The 19,003-nt window shown below is 31.6% G+C and overlaps 3 protein-coding genes across 3 annotated transcripts; all 3 read right to left on the bottom strand.

Annotated features, from left to right (window-relative positions):
- Nucleotides 1-230: 230 nt before the first annotated feature.
- On the bottom strand, nucleotides 231-2,587 carry LOC105630967 (cytochrome P450 CYP749A22). Its single transcript, XM_020678011.3, has 5 exons — nucleotides 2,172-2,587; nucleotides 1,771-1,997; nucleotides 1,440-1,672; nucleotides 965-1,352; nucleotides 231-853 (listed from the first exon to the last, which is right to left on the bottom strand). Exons 1-5 carry the CDS (start codon nucleotides 2,473-2,475, stop codon nucleotides 404-406), a joined length of 1,602 nt encoding a protein of 533 aa, XP_020533670.1. The 5' UTR covers nucleotides 2,476-2,587; the 3' UTR covers nucleotides 231-403.
- A 4,445-nt stretch (nucleotides 2,588-7,032) lies between these two features.
- Nucleotides 7,033-9,022, bottom strand: LOC105630966 (cytochrome P450 CYP749A22). Its single transcript, XM_012212965.4, has 5 exons — nucleotides 8,746-9,022; nucleotides 8,447-8,670; nucleotides 8,111-8,343; nucleotides 7,660-8,032; nucleotides 7,033-7,578 (listed from the first exon to the last, which is right to left on the bottom strand). Exons 1-5 carry the CDS (start codon nucleotides 9,011-9,013, stop codon nucleotides 7,135-7,137), a joined length of 1,542 nt encoding a protein of 513 aa, XP_012068355.1. The 5' UTR covers nucleotides 9,014-9,022; the 3' UTR covers nucleotides 7,033-7,134.
- A 2,690-nt stretch (nucleotides 9,023-11,712) lies between these two features.
- LOC105630577 (cytochrome P450 CYP749A22-like) lies at nucleotides 11,713-13,911 on the bottom strand. Its single transcript, XM_089721928.1, has 5 exons — nucleotides 13,601-13,911; nucleotides 13,295-13,518; nucleotides 12,981-13,213; nucleotides 12,518-12,896; nucleotides 11,713-12,415 (listed from the first exon to the last, which is right to left on the bottom strand). The coding sequence occupies exons 1-5, from the start codon at nucleotides 13,866-13,868 to the stop codon at nucleotides 11,972-11,974; spliced, it is 1,548 nt and encodes a 515-aa protein (XP_089578054.1). The 5' UTR covers nucleotides 13,869-13,911; the 3' UTR covers nucleotides 11,713-11,971.
- Nucleotides 13,912-19,003: the final 5,092 nt, after the last annotated feature.

Genomic DNA, 19,003 nt, shown 5'->3' on the forward strand with positions numbered 1-19,003 from the left:
ATTTATTTTGATACATATAATAAAGTAACAGGCGCGCAATGCTCAGGCTTCGCCAAGTTCAACCTTATGCCGAAACGACAGAGGAATGTCTTCCCAGTCAAACCAGAGACTTTTCGTTTCTGACGGAAGATGGACAGCCAAACTACGAGTCATTCTAAAGAAACGATGTCGTTTTATTAGCTGTCAGGTCTTTTTCACGCTGAACGCTCCGTCGTCCAACCACTGCTTGAATGTCTTTATTAAGCACTAGCATTGACAATTTGGTTACACTTTTCCAAAAATGAGAACATATAAAAATATCATCAGACCTTATTCAAAATTCATATAGAATAATTTTCACTAGACACAACAAATCTTCTGCCATACAAGGCTTCAAGGATTTCTTTAGTTACATACATGAAAATTAAATGTTCATCCCACCAATTACAGTGGATGAAAGCAAGATTTGCAATCCATATTTTGGACACACAGTGAGAAGGTTAACTGGTGAATGGGCATAAGTTGGTGATAAGGTAAAATGGTAACGTTGCAAAATCATGGAGAGTGCAATCTTAGTCTCCATAATTGAAAAGTTCGATCCTACACAACTTCTTGGTCCCAAAGCAAATGGAAGATAGGCATTGACATTGTTGTTTGTAGCTTTGGCCAACCCTTCTGCAAATCTCTCCGGCTTGAAAAGATGAACATCTTCTCCCCAAATTTGAGGATTGTGGTGGATTGCAATAATTGGGATTTCAACTTCTATATTTGCAGGAAGATTTAACTTCCCTAATCTTACTTGCCTTTGGACCTCCCTGGGAAATGCAGCAACTGGGGGATATAGCCGGAGAGCTTCATTGATAATCATGCTCACCTATAGTGATAAAAGAAGAAATTAAAAACTATTTCTTATGCATGCAAGCAATATAAGTTCCTTGTACCAAAATTTCTGATATAATGTTTAATTTAATATCTGTAAACTTACAATCTTCATTCTGGAGAGGCCATCTGGGCTTGGATTTTGGAGGTCAAATAATTGAAGGATCTCATTCCTGGCTTTATCTTGCCAATCTGTGTGCACAGCTAGAAGAAAAACAATCCAGGAGAGAGAGCTTGTAGTTGTTTCATGTCCAGCAACATAAAAGGTTTTGCATTCATCAATGATGTCTTGAACTGATAATCTTTTTGTCTTATGAGCATCTCTATCATCATGATGTGCCTTCAAGAGTAATCCAAGAAAATCATTTCCAAAACTATCTGATTTCTCTGTAATTGTTGCTTGCTCTCTTTTCTTTATCATACTTATGATTGAATTTTGTATCCCTTGTTCTAGCTTCTCTGATTCAATATCATCTTCTGTTTTAACAAGATTGCTGCAACAACAGAAAATGGAAAAATCGACCCAATTAAATTCAGTAACTATATGTAACACTGAACCAAAAACCAGACAGACGGTGTACCTAATTCCAGGAACTTTAACTTTGTATTTGTTTCTGCTAATGATGACACCTAACCGCATTAGCTTATCAAAAATGTTCTGCCCTTCCAAGTAGCTGCTTCCAAAAGCCGTCCTGGAAATTATTTCTGATGTTAAAACCTTAAATTCTTGGAATGCATCAATCTCCATACAGCCACAAATTTTCCATCTTTGAAGCATCATTTCCACACTTGCAATCATTGCTGGAATCATTCCCTTCACAACAAAATATAAATAAGATCGGTTCTTGTCGGACAAGAGAAAAGAAACGAAAAGAAAAGAAAATTTAAATTAAATAAAATAAATATATATACTTTCAAGCACTCTGCATGGAAAGCATGATTGGAGAGTTTACGAAGCCTAAACCACTTTTCCGGTGTTCTGGCTGTAACAGTTCCATCCCCGAGTAGTTTCTTTACATAATCGTCAGGTTCTATTTTGGGGAATGCTCCATCTCTATTATTTAATATCTCTTTAATCATTTCAGGCTCTGTAATCACCAAGTGAGCTCGAGGACCTTGCCAATACAAAAAATTCGTCCCTACATTCATTTGCAGAAGTTAGATTTACCCTTGTTTGTTACAGATGAATGTAAATTACAGAACTCATTTACAAACAAGACAGTACAGAGCAAGGCGGTTTATACAAAAGAATGCATAAAGAGAATGGTGGTTTGGATTCAATGTGAAGGAGAAAGGAAACTTCAAATAATTACCATAAAGCTTCATCCATGAATAAAGGTGTGGCAAGACAGTATAGAGCAAATCCTGTGAATCTGATAATTCCAGAGGATTAATTGAGGAATTTTTTGTCATATTAAAGACCTCTTTGGAGTTTCCATGGAAGAATTGATAAGAAGGGCCTTGTATTCCTTGAGACCTCATCATGGATTGTATGCGAATTGGTGTCCACCATAGCTTGTTAAAGAACTTTATCATAAACGACAGAAAGATCAAACACACAGTACAGCTTAACAGATAAAAAATTACCTGCATAGTTCCCATAATTCCAGAAACCATATATGAATTATCAACTGCAAAAACACCCACTATATATAAAATGACTGTGAATAACTTGGGAATATTGAGGTAGTAATCGACGATGGAAACTAATATCCATGCCTTGGCTTTATCTGACCGCACTCAACTGTATAAGATGAAAGCTAGAATATATACAGATGTATAGAAGCTTAAAATTTTCTAGGACCCATTTAAAAGTGCATTAACGTTAATTAATTGTTGAGTTGTGTGTTTGTGCATGTATGTCTCATTAAAAGTTTATGACAAGTGTCTGTTTGTCGTCATTGTTAATAACATATTGACATGGACAATGGTTTCATGATTTAGTGATTAACCGGTTCTAGCTTTCCTTTTCATGAGGAGTCTTATTACAGTATCATCGTTGTCTCAGTCGTCATTCCTGACAGGAAATTTTGATACAACTTCGAAGCCTGCAGCTACTGTACTAGATATTTATGCGGATTCTCATAATATTGCTTATTAATTATTTTCCTCTTTGGTTTCACAAATAAATTAAAAAGCAGGAACTGCTTCACATGAATTTTTCTTTTTTTTTTTTTTGGGAAATTAAAAACCATATAGTTTTGTCTAATTATATGAATTAAAATTAATATAATCTTATAATTGCTATTATAAATAAGAGAGGACTAAAACTACAAATGAAAAGAAAAGTAAAATCAAAGATGAAGAAACTTTCTTTTAACAAGAAGGTGGACATAAAAGCTTCTTTAATTAGAACCATCCGCTTCACTGGTCAAAGTGTCAAATTGTGATTCTGTATGATTTTTGTTTAACGATATTAATTGGATATGATTGCTAACTTTTTTTTCTCATTAATTTCTTATACATATTTTTTAAACTTTACGGTTGATAAAAAAAAAAGTCTTTTTAGATTAATGTTCTCTTTTTTCCAGTGTGATTTAATCTCATCTATATCTATATGTGGATGAGATTAATTGTTGCGGCGCAATTTAAATCAATCTGATGGTCTTTGCAATGGCACGAGACTAATTGTTATTCAACTTGGAAAATGGTGCATACAAGCAAAGATTATTACCGGATCAAATATTGGAGACAATGTTGTGATACCTAAAACCATAATTCAAATGCAGATATGAAGTGGCCATTCATACTTAAGAGGAGGCAATTACCAATTGCAGTGAGCTTCACAATGACAATTAACAAGAGTCAAGGCCAGTTACTCAAAACAGTTGGGCTATACATGAAACAACATGCCTTTTCACATGGACAATTATATGTTGCTCTATCAAGAGTAACTTTAAGACAGGACATTAAGATTTTGTCAGTGGAAGAAGAAGATCAACCTAATGAAAAATTAAAAAAATATTGTCTTCAAAGAAGTTTTCTAAAAAATTATTAATTAAAAGTGTTGCCTACTAAAAGACAAAAAAGGTGATTATAATCTGAAACCTTTTAACGATATTTTAATTAGAAATTTTATTTGTACAGTATTAGTATTTTCATATATGCAGCTTGAGATATTAAAAATAGATAATTTTCTTTATTGCTTTTAAAATTGAGTAAACAAATTATTACGAATGTATTTATAGAGCTATGATCTTTTGGATTTACGGGTGCAAAGGAAAAGTGTTATATCTCAACTCAAAGAGTAAGTCATTTTCATTAACCATAAATCCTCCTGTAAATTGTTTCATTGTAATTTGTCCATTTTTAAAGGGCATTTGCATCAATCTGAACTGAAATGCTCTCTTTATTTTCTATATCTATATAACTATATAATGTTGAAGCAAAAAATATTTTTAAAAATTGAGTTGGTGCTCCCTTCTTTCAGCTTTTGTATTTTTCTTTTTTTACAAATTTCTTTATTTATTAATCAGTTGATGGTCTTTGCTTTAAATACATTGTCATTTGAAGAAAGCAAAAAAAGATTTTGTCGCTAAAGAAAGAAGAAAATACAAATTGGAACATAAGATGTCCTCTTCTTTGAAAACTAGAAAGACTGATGTATATATATTTATGTTGAATATCAGCTGAAGAAACTTCCTTTTAAATCTCCACGAAGCAGCAGCCCATAAAAGGCAAAAAATTATTTCACTACAAAAAAAACGCTATTTTGCGACCGACTAATCGGTCGCAAAATGGCTCATATCGGTCGCAAATTTTACTTAGCGACTGATCTGCGACCGACATGTATCGGTTGCAAAAGACCTGGTTGCAAAAAACATTTGCGACCGATTATTCCATCGGTCGCAAATTAGCGACCGATAAAATTGGTTGCAAATTTGAATAAGCGGTCGCAATTTCTGGTTATGGTTTAATTGGAAATTCAGTTGCAAATTTGGTCGCAGAAAAAACGGTCGCAATTTTTTTTAATCGGTCGCAAAATGTTAATTTAAAATTGTAATTTTCGGTATCAAATCGGTCGCAAAATTGAAAAAAAATAAAAAAATTAAATATTATTATGAAACCAAAATTTTTCCACACCTGTGAAAATTGTCACATATACATATATATCACACACGCAATTCAAGAACAATGTAAAAATGTAATTTTTATTGTACTGAACAAATTAAAATATCAAAATACAAATGAAAAACTAAAAAGGTCCAAAATCAAATCTATGCTGCTGCTCATCTGCAGGAACCGATGTCGGATCTCCCGATGTCGGATCACCAGGAGGAGTACCTGCTAAAATTTGCGACTGTTTGTTCTTCTGTAGTAAATTTGTCGCAAACTTGCGACTGATATTTGTCGGTCGCAAATTAGCGTTTTTTTTTTTGTAGTGTTTTGCCCAATAACTTCATATCATGAGAATTTAAACTATGAGTGCATGTTTTGTTTTTTTTTTTTTTTTAATTGGTTATATTTAATTTTTCTTTGCTTCATGTCCTTGAGAAGGTGCATATTCATTGATTCTGAGTTATGATTCGAATTAAATAGAATCTTTGATTACTTATTTTGAGATTCTTCATAAGCATTGATTTTGAGATTCTTCATAAGCATTGATTTTAATTGGTTATTATTAAACTTTGATTGAGTTTTTTTCTCAAGGGTACTCTTACGACCATGGTTAGTGATTGAATTGAGAATAATGTCTAATGCCTGATCTAGGAGATATATTTTACTTTTTGATTTTACTTTTAAGACAGTTGTTTATTGCTTTTCAGGTGAATTGATTTTAGACTTTATGAATTGTTAGGATTAATTCAAAATAATATTATTAAAAATATTTTGAGATTTCAATGTTAGTTAGACCAGATTTCTGCATAGAATTTGATGTTTTTGTTATTAGGATTAATGATTTTTAGGAGTATTTTTAGGTCTTATTTGATTCACTTGTAAGCCTGTAAATAGGCATATATTTTATTAATTCAATGACGTGCTAAACATTGTTAATCATCTCGTGCATTTCCATTTTTCCCTTCCCCAAAAATCCAACATGAATTGCTTCTCAATAATTGCTTTCCATTTTGTTTTGAAGGATTCATTTTAGAATCTTTAATTTCATGCGAGCTACAGGATAATGCTTGCTGTTGGAATTTTGATCAGTAATCTTCATTGCAATTGCACTTTTTGTAATCTTCAGGTAGGTCATCAAGCTGGTTGGTAATGCAAGATTACAATGATGCAGCAAGACCAGTGCTCTTGAAAACAAATGATAATGAGGGAGAGGTAGATGAGAGACTTGAAGTTTGTATTGGGTTCGGATGGTAGGCAGTAGTTTTAATAAAAGTTTATTTTTTTTAAAAAGTGTTCTTTAAAAATTTTTCAAGCATTAATCTTTGGCCTGTTCTAGAAAAGAGTTAAATCTTAAATCATCAACATATGCTGAGTTTAAAAAATATATGATTTTCTTTAAATATATGTTTGCATGTATGTAATTGTGTATGTAATTTCTATGTAGTTATATATGCTTTGTATGAAACTTATTGATATGTAAAAAAAATAGCAATAAAAGGTCACCCTGTGAAGCGCGAGTATGTTTGCTTGTAATTATTAAAATTTAATCACATCTCATTTTGAAATTTTAGTATATTTGATATGTAAGTGTACTTGAAAAATATCGTCTTTAAGTTTATCTTACATGATCCTGGAACATGATAGGATATTTTTAATATGTAAGTGTAAGGTAAACTTGAAGACTTAAAAATTTATACTGTCATAGCTTAAATTTATCTTATCTAAAAAAATTTCTAATTACTTTTATTATTTATTTAGCATAAATTTTCAAATTAAAAATTTTTCGAAACAAAACACAATGTGCATCAAAATATTGCGCAGGTATTTACCTAGTTATTAATAAGATACGCACGTATTGTGAGAAAAATAAAATATATGACACATTTTGTGCAATAATTTAATATTCTTTGACGTATGAATTTTACATATTTTTATTTTTATACCTTTTGAGCTTCTGAAGCAAATAATAGTGCTTCACATGGTTTATTATAAGGGTAAATTAGGGATTTACAAAATTCAAATGGAAATAAATTAAAATTTAAGATGGGATTGTAATATTACTTGCAAATGAGGATGAGAATGTAATTTAGAACAACATTATTATTTAGTTGCAAATAACACTAATGTCACTACATTAATTGATCAACATGTTTTACAGCTTTATATCATAATTATTGCACACCAAATCAAAGCACCCATCCTCCAACTCCAAGGCAATCAGCAATTCTGATCTTCCAATGCTTGAAGAATGATTTGAAGCCCCTTTTTTGGGCTCACTCCAATAACAACAATAGGTGAGTGAATATACGTAGGTGACAAGGTAAACCTGTAACGCCGAAGGATCATTGAGAGTGCAATTTTTGTTTCTGCCATGGCAAAGTTCATGCCCACACAACTTCTTGGTCCCAAACCAAATGGAACAAATGCAGCAATGTTATTCTTTGTAGCTTTAGCCACCCCTTCTGCAAATCTTTCTGGTTTGAAGAGATGAACATCCTCTCCCCATATATCAGGGTCATGGTGTACCCCTAGTGTTGGAATCAGGAGATCCATTCTTGCTGGAGCAAGTAGCTTCCCTAATTTGCTTCCCTTCTGGACTTCCCTTATGAGGGTAGTAATAGGACTATATAACCTTAGAGTTTCATTGAGAATCATATTCATCTGACAAAAGATATATATCGAAATGAAATGATGCATAGTTATAAGCAGTTCATTAGAAATTAGATGATATAGTGTGCTTACAATCTTCAATTTGTTGATTTCATCTGATGTTGGACTTCTTGGGCCAAATAATTCAAGAACTTCCTTCCTTGCTTTTTCTTGCCAATCTGTGTGAATTGCTAGAAGAAAAATAGTCCATGTAAGCAAAGAAAGAGTTGTTTCTTGCCCAGCAATATAAAATGTTTTGCACTCATCAACCAAGTCATCTATGGATATTTTCTTGGTCTTATCTGGATCCTGGTTTGCCTTAATGAGTACTCCAAGATAATCACTTCCATAGCTGTCCATTTCACTTGCTTCCTCCTCCCTCTTCTTTATCATCTTTAAAATGGAGTCTCTGACCCCTTGTTCAAGTTTTTCTGATTTGATATCATCCTTTGTTTTTATAAATTTTCTGCAATCAGTTACTTTTCACTCAATCATTTGTGCATATAACCAAAATAATCTGTGGAGAAGAACAAAAGAGACTTACTTTATTATGGGAATTCTGACTTCATAGCCATTTTTAGAAAGAAGCAGAACCAGCTCCATCAGCATATCAAAAATATGCTGCCCTTCCAAATAGCTGCTTCCAAAGGCTGTCCTGGAAATTACTTCAGATGTTAATAGCTTGAATTCTTTCCAAACATCAATCTCCTTGTGTTCATTCTGTCTCCATCTTCTAAGCATCATCTCTACACTTGTGATCATCGCTGGAATCATATCCTATACTTTAAATTGTTAAAATACAGACATATATATATATATATGTATTCTGGATACTTATCCGGCAACAATAACAACAATAATAATATTAACAAGAAATTACTTTCAACTTCTCTCCATGAAATGCATGATTGGCTAGTTTTCGCTGCCTAACCCATTTTTCACCTTTTGTAGTTACAAGTCCATCCCCAAACAGTTTTGTCATATACGTGAAGAACTCCGGTTTTGGATACAATTCGTCTTTATTGTTCAGTATCTCTTTAACCAGCTGAGGTTCGGTGACTATCAATTGAGGCCGAGGACCAAGCCAATTGATAAAATTCTTCCCTGCAACCAAATTGAAGCAGTTTTAGTTTGAAATATTTCAATATTTTAGAATTCTAATTAAAGGATCAATATTACCATGTAGCTTGCTCCATAGATAATAGTGAGGCTGAAGTCTAGGGAACACTTGATGCGATAATTCCATGGAACTGTTGAAGGATTCATCTCTCATTCTGATGATATCTTTTGCATTTCCATATAGAAATCTGTAAGAAGGACCTTTTATTCCTTGTGACCTTACTGCAGACTGTATGCGAGTTGGATTCCACCATACTTCATAAAAGAACTTGATCAGAGCTATTGTGACGAAGCAAACAAACACACAACCTGAAACAAAAATTATCATACTTCCAAATGTTAATAGAACAGTGTTTTATTACAACCATAAGACCCACAACCGAAAAGCAAGTAATTTCTCTCTGTATTATAAGTGATCACAGAATTTTTGGGTTGTAGTTGAAGACAAGAACTAGGTTTCAGGCATTGGTCCCATCGTAGACACAACGACATCCTTTTTCTTTTTATTTTTTTAATTATTTCATCAGAAATTGACAATTTCTTCCTAAAAAATTCAATGCTGCTCACAAATGATATATAATAGGTTTTACTGTATGACGTTATTTGCCTCATTAGCAGACATAATTTCCTTCATTGTCGAAGCTGAAACAGATTTTCCTACATTCTTTATTCACTGATTGCTACAATAACTATTATACATAGAAGTAATCCAAATTGACTTTTGCTTTTGTTTGTATAAATGAATTTGACATATAAAATCCAATTATAAACGATAGAATTTAGTTTAATTATATTGAAAATATCATAAAATTCAATTCTCAGGAATGAAATAAACATCTCCACTCCTGCCAAACCTGAAAACATAAAATTTCAAATTTCACAAAATTTTATTGAATTCATTTAGCAAACAAGGAGACTGTGGCTTATGACCTCCATAAGCATATAGCAACTCAATATCCATGCAATGTGCAGCAATCTCTCAACCCACCGTATTCATATTCATGTATATATATGGACTGTTAAGGAAAAAAGAAGTTATAAGTAGATACATCCATTTTATAAGTTTGTTTGGCAAAATTAACTATAACTAGTTCAAATGATATATTATCAAATTAAAAGACTAAAAACTAATTAAAAAACTGTTGCCGAACACAGTCTATTACCTTTTATAAACTTCTTATGATAAAAATGAAAACTGTTATCGTATTTAAATTTGATTTACCTTTCTCTTAATAGTGTTGTCATAAGGTCATAAAACCCCAAATTATAAAACTATAACTAATACAAACAATTTTAAATAAAATACAACTTTTTGAAAGGAAATAAAATACAACTATTTAATAAAAGTAACTAATAAAATTACATATACATAGTATATTAATTATACGATAAGTTTCACAAACTATAATATATTCCAATCACAATATACAAATAAGGAAACCAATAAGGAAATTTGTAACAAAACAATTTCATTAAATTTGCTAGTGCTATAATAGATGTCTCTAGCAAAAGAAAAAAGAACGTGTTTCGGAATTATAATATAGACAAATAATATAATAAAACCAAGAATATAAAGATTAACAACATTTCAGTTTTGTTCTCTTCTTCCTCGTCATGAACAGTAGAGTAAAAGACTAGAAATCAATAGTGAGTTTTTATTGTTAGAAAAAAATGATTTAAATACTGTGCTTTTTGTATCCATTCTTATTATTTTATCTGTTGGTTTTTGTCGATTTTGCTAAATAAGAGTCCACAGATGATAAATGATGGGAAGGTCAATTAAGCATATAAATATTAAGCAACACCCAAATTATAAATTGAGCTAAATCAATTTATAATTACACATATAATTGATTATATAAATATTATACATATTTATTATTATTTGGGGTACATCGATTCAATCCGACCAGATAATTATAAACATAATTTTTATAATTTATTATATTTTTAAACCCGTAAGATTGAATTAAAATTGAGTCGAGTTGTTCGACTTGGATAATATCATAACGGGTTAATAAAAACCTATCAGAAAAGTTTAACTTGATTGGGTGAAGATTTTTTTTGCTTTAATTCAAATAAAAATGTTGTTCCGTAGAAGATCTCTCTGTCGATTTTTTTTTTTTTTTTTTACCTTCTCTAATAGCAAATTTTCGTATCATGTCAATGATGATGATAATTTTAACTTTAGCAATTTTTTTATTCTTTCCTTAATGTTCAGCTCATAATTTTCAAATTTTAGAAGGTGAATTTCTAGATTTTCATACTTATTTTTAAGATTTTATGATTTAATTTCCATATATAATTTTCAAATTTTAATTTCTGGATTGTCATATTTAAGTTCTAGATTTCTATTTGAATTTTCAGATTTTCACGTTTAGTTTTCACATTAGTGTCTAACTTGTTAATTTAAAGTTGGTGGCTGCTTCGGTGGTACCAGTTGCTTGCTTTTCTTTTGTAGTTCCGAATGATCCATGTCACTCATCGTAGACTTCATCATACTTCTTTTTCTTTTATCTCTTTTAATTTTTTATCTTATTTAATTAAAGGAATTGTATTATTGGAGGCTATAGGGACTAAATATTTGAGATATAAATAAAATAAAAATATCTTTTGCTATATATATATATATATATATATATATATATATATATTGAGAATAAGGTTAGCATTTTAATTAGTAATTGGAGTGAGAGAAAGAGAGAGTTAGTAGAGAGGGAAGGAAGAGGTAATAGGGCATTTTTGTCTTTTCATAAGAAATTCAACTGAAAAAGTATATAAAATGAAGAGAAAGACCTACTGGTTGGACGAAACCAAATATTAAGGATAAAATAATATATTTCAAAAAAAGAAAGGATGAACGTAACTTTTCCTTACAAAATTCAACTCCAAATAAATAAAATATAAGATTGGATTATAGTATTGTTTGCAATTATGAGCAATTTAGGGATGAGAATGTAATTTACCATAACAGTACTATTTTTTTCAGAGGAGAAGCTTTATTAAATTAAATTAGAAACCAAACTAGTTTGAATTCAATGAGGAATTACATTCCAAATCTCAAAATGAGCTGAAGAAACAGCCTCTCTAACAAAAGAATGACTAGGCAAGTTAGCTTGTCGTCTAACCCAAGCCACCATAACAATACTATTATATAGCTACGAGAAACAATAATATCATAACAATAGCTCTCCTCCAAACAATAATTGATGAACATGTTTAAGAGTTTTAAATGAATTATTCCATGCCAAATCAAAGCTTCCATCTTCCAATTTCGAGGAAAGCATCAGCTACTCTGGTCTTCCAATGCCTGAAGAGTAATTTGAAGTCCCTTTTTTGGGATCACTCCAATAAGAACTACAGGAGAATGAACATAATTAGGTGACAAAGTAAAGCTATAACGCTGAAGGATCATTGAGAGTGCAATTTTTGTTTCTGTCATGGCAAAGTTCATGCCCACACAATTTCTTGGTCCCAAACTAAATGGAACAAATGCACCTATGTTACCCTTTGTGGCTTTAGCCACACCTTCTGCAAATCTTTCTGGTTTGAAGAGATGAACATCTTCTCCCCATATATCAGGATCATGGTGCACTGCTAGTGGTGGAATCAGAATGTCCATCCTTGCTGGAGCAAGTAGCTTTCCTAATTTGCTTCCCTTTGGGACTTCTCTTAAGAGATTAGTAACAGGAGCATATAACCTTAGAGTTTCATTAACAACCATATTCATCTGAAAGAAAAGATAGAAAAATAATAAACGATAATGAGAATTAAATTGGAATGAAATAAGTATATATTTTACCAATGAATTAGATGGATATATTGAGCTTACAATCTTCAATTTGTTGATTTCATTTAATGTTGGATTTCTTCGGCCAAATAATTCAAGAACTTCCTTTCTTACTTTTTCTTGCCAATCTATGTGAATCGCTAAAAGAAAAATAGTCCAATTAAGTGCAGCACTAGTTGTTTCTTGTCCAGCAATATAAAATGTTTTGTACTCATCAACTATGTCGTTTATGGATATTTTATTGCTCTTATTTGGATCCTGGTTTGCCTTAAGGAGCACTCCAAGAAAATCACTTCCATGGCTATCGGGTTCAGCCATCTTTGCTTCCTCCTCCCTCTTCCTTATCATCTTTAAGATGGATTCTCGTAACCTTTGTTCAAGTTTATCTGATTCGATATCATCCTTTGTTTTTATAAATTTCCTGCAATAGTGGAAGCAGACATCTTTAACTCAAACATTTCTGCATATAAAATAATTATCGAAAGGAGAAGAAAAAGAATCTTACTTTATCAAAGGAATTCTGACTTCAAAACTATTCTGGGAAGCAAGAATAAGAAGCTCCATTATCATGTCAAAAATATCCTGTGCTTCCGAATAGCTGCTTCCAAATGATGTCCTGGAAATTACATCAGATGTTAATTGTTTGAATTCTTTCCATACATCAATCTCCTTGTTTTCATATTGTCTCCACCTTCCAAGCATCATCTCTACGCGTGTGATCATCACTGGAATCATATTCTGTAATTTAAATTGTTAAAATACAAGACACATTCTGGGTATTTATCCGGCAATAATAACAAAACTAGAAGAAGAAATTACTTTTAACTTCTCTCCATGAAATGTATGATTGGCTAGTCTTCGTTGCTTAATCCATTTTTCACCTTTAGTAGTTACAAGTCCATCCCCAAATAGTTTTATCATATACGATTCGAACTCCGGTTTTGGATACATTTCATCTTTATTGTTCAGTATCTCTTTAACCAGCTGAGGTTCAGTGACTACCAATCGAGGCCGAGGACCAAGCCAACTGATATAGTTCTTCCCTGCAACCAAATTGAAGATCAAGAATATTTAGTTGGAAATATTTTAATATTTGAGAATTTTAGTCAAAGGATCGCAAGATACCATGTAGCTTTCTCCATAGATAATAGTGAGGCTGAATTCTGGAGAACATTTGGTGTGATAATTCCATGGAACTATTGATGGATTCATCTCTCATTCTGATAGTATCTTTTACATTTCCATATAGAAAACTATAAGAAGGACCTTTTATTCCTTGTGACCTTAGTGCAGCTTGTATGCGAATTGGAATCCACCATACTTCATAAAGGAACTTGATCAAAACAAATATGAAGAAACAAACAAATACCCAACTTGAAACACAAATGATCATACTTCTTAATAACAATAAACTTGCAATTTCTCTCTGTATTTAAAAAAAAAAAAAAAAAAAAATCTAGGTTTCAGGCGTTGGTCCCATTGTAGAAACAATGAAATCCCTTTTATTTTTCCTTCTTTTTTCTGCGAGTTAATGCATCGAAAATTATTAATTTCTTCCTATCATATTTGATGCTGTTTATAGAAGTATCCAATACGTTTGACCTGTCACGAACGTTATATAATAGGAAAATATTTATATATACCAAGTAATAGTTGTTTGCCATTAAAAAATATTCAAAGGTAGTTTTTTCTCTGTTATGATTGGTTTGGTGATCCATATACGGGGGGTGTACGCAAGTTTTAACAAAAGACAAAAATAACCTTTTTTAAATATAATTCATTAATAATAATATCAAGAATTACAAATAAACATATAGATCAGACATAAAACTTTAGCTAATAGAGTTCGCTGATTTTTTAACGAAACAAAAGAATTCACATCCTTTATAATAGTGAAACTAAAACCAAAAAAAATATAATATTAGATCTTTACGCTTGGAGTTGATCTTGACATTAAATATAAATCTTCGTAGCAGCAATGTGACATCCCGACCTGGCAAAGCAATCCTATGATGGCAGGCTAGCTAGGGTAGTAGAATACGGGACACAGGAATGAATCGAATCATATATCGAAAATGGGAAAATTAATCATTAGAGGCGCCTTTTGGTGGAGTGGCTAGAGAGTTGGAAGAACTCCAGGGTTAAGCGTGCTCGCTTAACAGAAATCTCAGATGGGTGATCTCCTGGGAAGTTTCCCATTTCACCTGCGGGACAAAACCGTGAGGGCGGGTGTATGTGTTGGCCGAATTAGGCCGGGGCACAACCCCGTGTCCAAAGCGGATAATTCCTCTGGTTATTAGAGTCGGGACGTGACAGTTGGTATCAAAGCTGGACCCCCTCCAGTAGATGTATGGTTCGAGGACGAACCACACGGAAGCTGGTGGGCCTGTGACATCCCGACCCAGCAAAGCGATCTTAGGATGACAGGCTAGCTAGGATAGTGGAATGCGGGACACAGGAATGAATCGAATCATATATCGAAAAGGGGAAAACTAATCATTAGAGGCGCCTTTTGGTGGAATGGCTGGAGAATTGGAAGAACTCTAGGGTTAAGCGTGCTCGCTTAACAGAAATCTCAGGATGGGTGACCTCCTGGGAAGTCTTCCATTTCACATGCGGGACAAAACCGTGAGAGCTGGTGTATGTGTTGGCTGGATTAGGCCGGGGCACAACCCCGTGGCCAAAGCGGACAATTCCTCTAGTGATTAGAGTCGGGGCGTGACAATTGGTATCAGAGCCGGACCCCCTCCAGTAGATGTATGGTTCGAGGACGAACCACACGGAAGCTGGTGGGCTTGTGACATCCCGACCCGGCAAAGCGATCAGAGGATGGCAGGCTAGCTAGGGTAGCGGAATGCGGGACACAGGAATGAATCGAATCATATATCGAAAAGGGGGAAATTAATCATTAGAGGCGCCTTTTGGTGGAGTGACTGGAGAGTTGGAAGAACTCCAGGGTTAAGCGTGCTCGCTTAACAGAAATCTCAGGATGGGTGACCTCCTGGGAAGTTTCCCATTTCACCTGCGGGACGAAACCGTGAGGGCGGGTGTATGTGTTGGCCGGATTAGGCCGGGGCACAACCCCGTGGCCAAAGCGGACAATTCCTCTGGTGATTAGAGTCGGGGCATGACAAGCAATTGATTGATTTAGACGTCAAAATAATAACTCCTCTGGATCTTCTATGATTAAATTGTTTTTTCAATAATTTACAACATGTGATGAATACAAATGAGTTTCAGCCGCTATGTGTCAATAGCATCAGTGAAGGAACATGCTATACTACCAGACTCCATCAATCGAAAATCTAGACATACAAATCAAGATTTAAAGTCTCTAACTAAACAAAATCAAACATCATAGTTTTATTTAGCAATAAACTCTCACAAAGAAAGGATAAAAAAAACTCTAATATGGAAACAACCAACAACAATAATAATGATAATAATAATAAAGATTGTTATTGAAAAAACAGCTCTGAGTTTATTAAAGCAAAAGAAGGTGAAACGAAAGAGATAATAGAAAGTAGGAGGTAGGGTTACCGACGATAAATAATAGCAGCTCAAAACTAAAACTAGAATTAAAAAACTAAAGAGAAAAGAGAGAACGTTGTTACATATCCTCTTTAAATTTGTTTTTTTCCCCAAATTGCAAATATTCATTTGTACAAAAATGACCTTATTTGTGCTAATTGTCACTATTAAATTGTTAAGTGTATAGTTAATATTTGCTTATTTTTTTACTACAACTAATCTAAGGATAGTGCAAGACAAGAAGACATGAGTTCCCTGTCGGAGTTGAAATGTTGAAATGGATTTGACAATGTAACTCAAACCTTCTTTATTTCCTAATTGCTAATTATCCTACTTAGAAGTAGTCCAAAATCCAAATTCACCATTGCCTTTACTCTTAATTGGTACTCCCTCTCTTCCAAAAAAATTGTCATATTTTTTCCTGCAATTTTAAAAAAGGAAAAAGGTTTTTGGCTCATAGTGATCTAGGATCATGGCATTTAAAATGATAATTTTATCAAGATTTAGTATGTCAAATATCACTTTTATCCTCACTTAAAATTGGTAGATTTGACATGAAGAGAGAGAGATTTAAAATTTGAATTTCAAATATTTTTCTTTCATCATTTAATAACTTCACATAAAGCATTGAACGAATGAGATTATCAATGCATATGCTCAACATTTATTTTGTTTTTACCTCATCAATTAACAAATCATATTCTTCCAAGTGTCTTAGTGATTTATTAGACATAAATAATCATATTTCACTTAATTTTCCTTTAACTTGATTTTTTTAAGCTACACTTTGTTATATTTGGAATCAAATGAATTAAGACATTCAAATTACAATTAAATTAAGTAACAATTAAATAAGTTATATTTATTATACTTGAAAATTAGTTCTACATATAAATTTCACTATGCTAATAAGTGCATTAAAGAATAATTAAGTTGTGAAAGCATAAAAAAATTCATGAATATTTTCTAGAATTTTGTGTGTAAAAGATTGTTAAATTAGATGAATTAAAAATTTAATCATGAATTAGAAAAATAAGAATTATTGTGATAGGAAGTATATGTTAAACATATATTGGAAATTTAACTACCAAGCATGAAAATAAGTATTTTGTCCGTGGGTAGAGTGGCAAAATGGTGAATAAATAGTAAAAAATAAAACAAAAAAAGGATTGAACTGTAATGATCTAAACATAAATATTGACATTGCATGTACTTTTTACCACAAGGCTAACCTCATTTAACTTTACTTCATACTTTATTAAATTACATTTCACAATTAAGTTAAATTAAGACATTCATATATTGGAAATTTAACTACTAAACACGAAAATAAGTATTTTGTTTGTGGGTAGAGTGGTAAAGTGGTGAATAAATAGTAAAAAAACAAACAAACAAAGGATTAAACTAATGACCTTAATATAATTATTGACTCTGCAAGTACTCTTTGTCATTAGGCTAACCTCATTTAAGTTTATTTTATACTTTATTAAGTTACATTAAGTTAAATTAAGACGTTCAAATTGAAATTTATTAAAGTAACAATTAAATAAATCACACTTGGTCACACTTGAATCAAATTAAATTAAGATAATCTAATCCAAATTAAATGAAGTTACACCTGAAATTAAATTAAACTAAGTAACCATTGATTATATTACACTTGAAAGTTATAACTCAAATGATATATAAGCACACATTTTGGCATGAGCATAAGTTAAATCTCAGGATCAATCATTGTACAAATCATTTTGACATGTATTATACATTTTCTTATGATAAGTCTATATATAGAACGTTCTCTACATACAAATTTTAATGTATATAGATAAATACAAAAACTTGAATGATTAATTTATATTCTAATTAAATCATATTTAAAAATCAAATTAAATTGAGATATCTAAACTGAAGTTAAATGAAGTACCAATCGAGTAAGTCATACTTGAATCAAATTAATTATACATTCTCCAAATATAAGTTTTAATGCATATAGACAAAAACAATAACTTAAATGGTTAATTTACACTCTATTAAATCATATTTAAAAATCAAATTAAATTAAGATATCTAAACTAAAGTTAAATGAAGTAACAATTGAGTAATTACACTTGAATCAAATTAATTAGACAATCTAATTTGAATTAAATTAAGTCACACATAAAATTAAATTAAAGTATAATACCCTAATTGAAATTAAATCAAGTAGCCATTCTCAAAAAATAAAAATAAAAATAAAAATAAATCAAGTAGTGATTGATGAAGTCTCATACTTGGAACTAAATTAAATTAAGACAACCAAATTGGAACGAGATTAAGTAACAATTAGTTAAAGTTGCACTTGATCACACAATAATTAAATTAAATTTAGTCAAGTTAAAAATTTTTCGATTAGGCATGAACAAAGGTAGGATCCATACTTTGGTTAAAATTTTTATATAGAATTTAGATTTAAAAATTTTTATTAAAAGGATTTATATGCTAGGATTTTGTATCCTCTCAAATAAATTAAAGGATATCCATATACAGTATTGTTGGAATTGGATCGGATTAACCAGTCGAACCAGTAAAACTAAAACCAATTGATTGTTCGATTCCAGTTAAACCAAGTTGAATCAGTGATAAAAACTTGGTTTTCTTAATAAAATTGAACAAAAAAAGATTTTCTTAATAAAACCGATTTTTTTTTTGGAAAAAATTGAATTTTTTTAAGAAAACTGGGTTAAAAATTATTTTGTTGCTATATATACACACTCATATGTAAAAATATTAAAAAATAAAAAATTAAGAATCTGGTTGAACTTGTCCAACCCAATCCAACCTTGATCCGACAATGATACCGGTTCGATTGCCAGTATAATTTATAATTACTTGGGTGTTTTCCAATCCTTATAGAATTCATTTTAGACTTCAAACTTTTATTATGTACATGAATTATTTTGATTAGCTTGAATCAAATTAACCATGACCAATAAATATGATGATGTCAAAATAATTTCT

This window comes from Jatropha curcas, chromosome 5, assembly GCF_041381405.1.
Source record: "Jatropha curcas cultivar XTBG-Jc1 chromosome 5, XTBG_Jcur_1.0, whole genome shotgun sequence".
NCBI lineage: Eukaryota > Viridiplantae > Streptophyta > Magnoliopsida > Malpighiales > Euphorbiaceae > Jatropha > Jatropha curcas.

What these genes read in the sequence shown, in the direction of transcription:
- LOC105630967 (XM_020678011.3), bottom strand. Translation starts at nt 2,475, where the DNA reads ATGGTTTCTGGAATTATGGGAACTATGCAGGTAATTTTTTATCTGTTA. An exon ending in TTCATGGATGAAGCTTTATG is followed by an intron (nt 1,998 to 2,171) that starts GTAATTATTTGA and finishes AAATGAATGTAG; the next exon opens with GGACGAATTTTTTGTATTGG. An exon ending in TCCATGCAGAGTGCTTGAAA is followed by an intron (nt 1,673 to 1,770) that starts GTATATATATTT and finishes TTTGTTGTGAAG; the next exon opens with GGAATGATTCCAGCAATGAT.
- LOC105630966 (XM_012212965.4), bottom strand. Translation starts at nt 9,013, where the DNA reads ATGATAATTTTTGTTTCAGGTTGTGTGTTTGTTTGCTTCGTCACAATA. An exon ending in TCTATGGAGCAAGCTACATG is followed by an intron (nt 8,671 to 8,745) that starts GTAATATTGATC and finishes ATTTGGTTGCAG; the next exon opens with GGAAGAATTTTATCAATTGG. An exon ending in TTCATGGAGAGAAGTTGAAA is followed by an intron (nt 8,344 to 8,446) that starts GTAATTTCTTGT and finishes TTTAAAGTATAG; the next exon opens with GATATGATTCCAGCGATGAT.
- LOC105630577 (XM_089721928.1), bottom strand. Translation starts at nt 13,868, where the DNA reads ATGATCATTTGTGTTTCAAGTTGGGTATTTGTTTGTTTCTTCATATTT. An exon ending in GTCAGAATTCCTTTGATAAA is followed by an intron (nt 12,897 to 12,980) that starts GTAAGATTCTTT and finishes CCACTATTGCAG; the next exon opens with GAAATTTATAAAAACAAAGG. An exon ending in AAATCAACAAATTGAAGATT is followed by an intron (nt 12,416 to 12,517) that starts GTAAGCTCAATA and finishes CTTTTCTTTCAG; the next exon opens with ATGAATATGGTTGTTAATGA.